At 67.6% G+C, this 2,117-nt stretch overlaps 1 protein-coding gene across 1 annotated transcript in view; it reads left to right on the top strand.

Moving 5' to 3' along the window:
- The window catches only part of TSPAN32 (tetraspanin 32), a 17,110-nt gene that overhangs the window by 10,835 nt on the left and 4,158 nt on the right, over positions 1-2,117 (top strand). Inside the window, exon 7 of the mRNA XM_014533100.1 lies at positions 2,065-2,112. Coding sequence (XP_014388586.1) covers positions 2,065-2,112 — 48 coding nt within the window. The remainder of the gene's footprint in view (positions 1-2,064; positions 2,113-2,117) is intronic.

The following is a 2,117-nucleotide window of genomic DNA, read 5'->3' as shown; positions in this document are numbered from 1 at the left end:
CAGTGGTGTGGGGCCTGGTGGCCGTGCAGCGAATGCCGAACGAGAAGGCGATCAATTACGCGCCAGCCGCAGCCTGAGAGCCCAGCGTCCCCAGACGCAGGGGAAATGAATTGGCGGCTCCGCTGAATAATTCATTGGAGGATGAGTGCCCGGCCCCAGGGGAAGGCCGAGAGGTGCTGTCCTCAGCTCCGGGTCTGGCCCCGCCCCACCCTCACCTGGAGGCCACTCTTCTCACGATTGCCCGGCCACCGCGTGGGCTGGGGCAGAAAGAACTGCCGGCCCCGTGAGCTGGTCTGCAGAGCCACCGCAGCCCCCACAGGCCCCCCCAACCCTCCCCCCACAGGTTTAGCCAACAGTGGGGGTCGGGGCACAGCCCAGAGTTGGCAAGCCCAGGCTGAGGGCCGGGAAGGGGGACGTGGACTCCCCTGGTACCTGATCTGAGAGGTGGACCCCATCCTGAGGGGCACCCCTGGAGCTCTGGGAGATGAGCTTAAAGTGAGGCGCCCTGGCAGGGAGCACCCAGGTGTCAGGACCCGCAGCCTCCACACCCCCGGACACGGTGATGGGGGCAGACGCCCAGGTCTGCAGGGAGAGTCCGGCCTGGCCCCCCTACCGGGCCCGGGCAGATCTGGTCCGTGGCCCCTGCCTCCGGGTCGGGGGGACGGACGCTCCGGCACAGCCACAGTCAGCCCCCCCTGAAGGTGTTACAGTGACAAGCTGGCCCCAGGGCCCCGGCCGAGTGGGGCAGAGCAGTTGGTGGAGGGGTGGACGCAGGAGGGGGTGTCCCAGCTGGCCTCCTCGCCACAGCCACCTGCCCCGCGGGCCCAGGCCGGCTCCACCAGGGCCCATCGGCACCAGGAGCTCCTCCCACAAGGACACAGAGGCCCGGCAGACCCCCGCCCGCATTTCCCTGGGAGACAAGAGTCAGGGCCCCTGCCAGGCCCTCCAGCCCAGGGTGCTGCCCCTCCCGACAGTGGGAAGGCAGTGGCTGGGTTTGCCTTTGGGAGGTGTCTCAGGGGGAGGGTTAATTAGCGCCGGAGCCGTGTTCCGGACGGAAGTCCATCTGGTTCCTAGTGGGCTTCGGAAAAGGCTGGTCCGGACAGCCCCACTGCCTGCCTGCTGGCTGCCCCAGCCCTCCAGGGGGTAGGGCGAGGGGCAGGGGGCGGCCCTTCCTTTCCAAAGGGCGGGTGTTAGTGGCGGGAGCAGGCATGGGGGCTCCATTCACCCCAGCCCTTTGGGGCACCTCGTGCACCGGTCAGCATGTCCCAGCTCAGTGTGGCGTGGGGTGCAGGGAGGTGATGGAGGCCTCAGAGGGCAGGGGAATTCAGAGGCCTGGCCTGTGCCAGGAGACCAGCACCCGGAGCAATCATGGAAGTCTTCCTGGAAGAGGCGAGCTTCCAGTTTGTCTCTGAAGGAATGACATGGCAAAGGGAGGGCATTCCGTTTGGGGGGCAGCATGGGGAAAGACACAGCAGGGGTGGTTAGGTGGGTGGAGGCAATGCGGTCAGGGTGCCGGGGAAGGCAGAGCCCGGCCAGGCCTGTTGTCACCAGATGCCCTTCTCCTCTGTCCTCTACCCAAGGGGCTCTGCTGGCCTGGAGCTGGCCCTGTGGGCCCGCGGCTTCCCCTGGCCAGGAGCCCGGCGGCTTGGGCTTCCTGAAAGGCACGGACATTCTGGGGAAATGCCCAGAGCACCCCTCACACGTGGCCACACCTGGCCGCTCTGCCCGGCTCTGCCTGCCCCACTGCCCATGTCCACAGACAGAAGCAGAGGGCACCTCCTCGGCCAGCCCTCCACGCTCCGCAAGCCCAGTGCTGGGGCCTCTGGCTTATCCTTAAGGACCCCCTGGGAACTGGAGTGGCATTGACAGCCATTCTCGGGGTGGGGAGGTCCCCGCCAGTGAAGTCTGGGGAACCACTGTGACCGGGCACCTAGGAGAGCCGGCCCCACCGTCGGGGAGCTCGCCTGGCGGGGGGAGGATGGCGGAGAAGGGGGGCCTTTGGACATCCCTCAGCAGCAGGGCCAGGCCCGCCTGGGGGGCTTCATGGAGACCCTCTCGGTGCAGGTGGAGGATGCCCTGCTGGACACCTACGATCTGGTGTATGACCAGGCGGTGAC

This window comes from Myotis brandtii, unplaced genomic scaffold (genome assembly GCF_000412655.1).
Source record: "Myotis brandtii unplaced genomic scaffold, ASM41265v1 scaffold940, whole genome shotgun sequence".
Lineage (NCBI taxonomy): Eukaryota > Metazoa > Chordata > Mammalia > Chiroptera > Vespertilionidae > Myotis > Myotis brandtii.
Note: the sequence above shows the minus strand (reverse complement) of the source record. Positions and strands in the feature narration are given on the sequence as shown.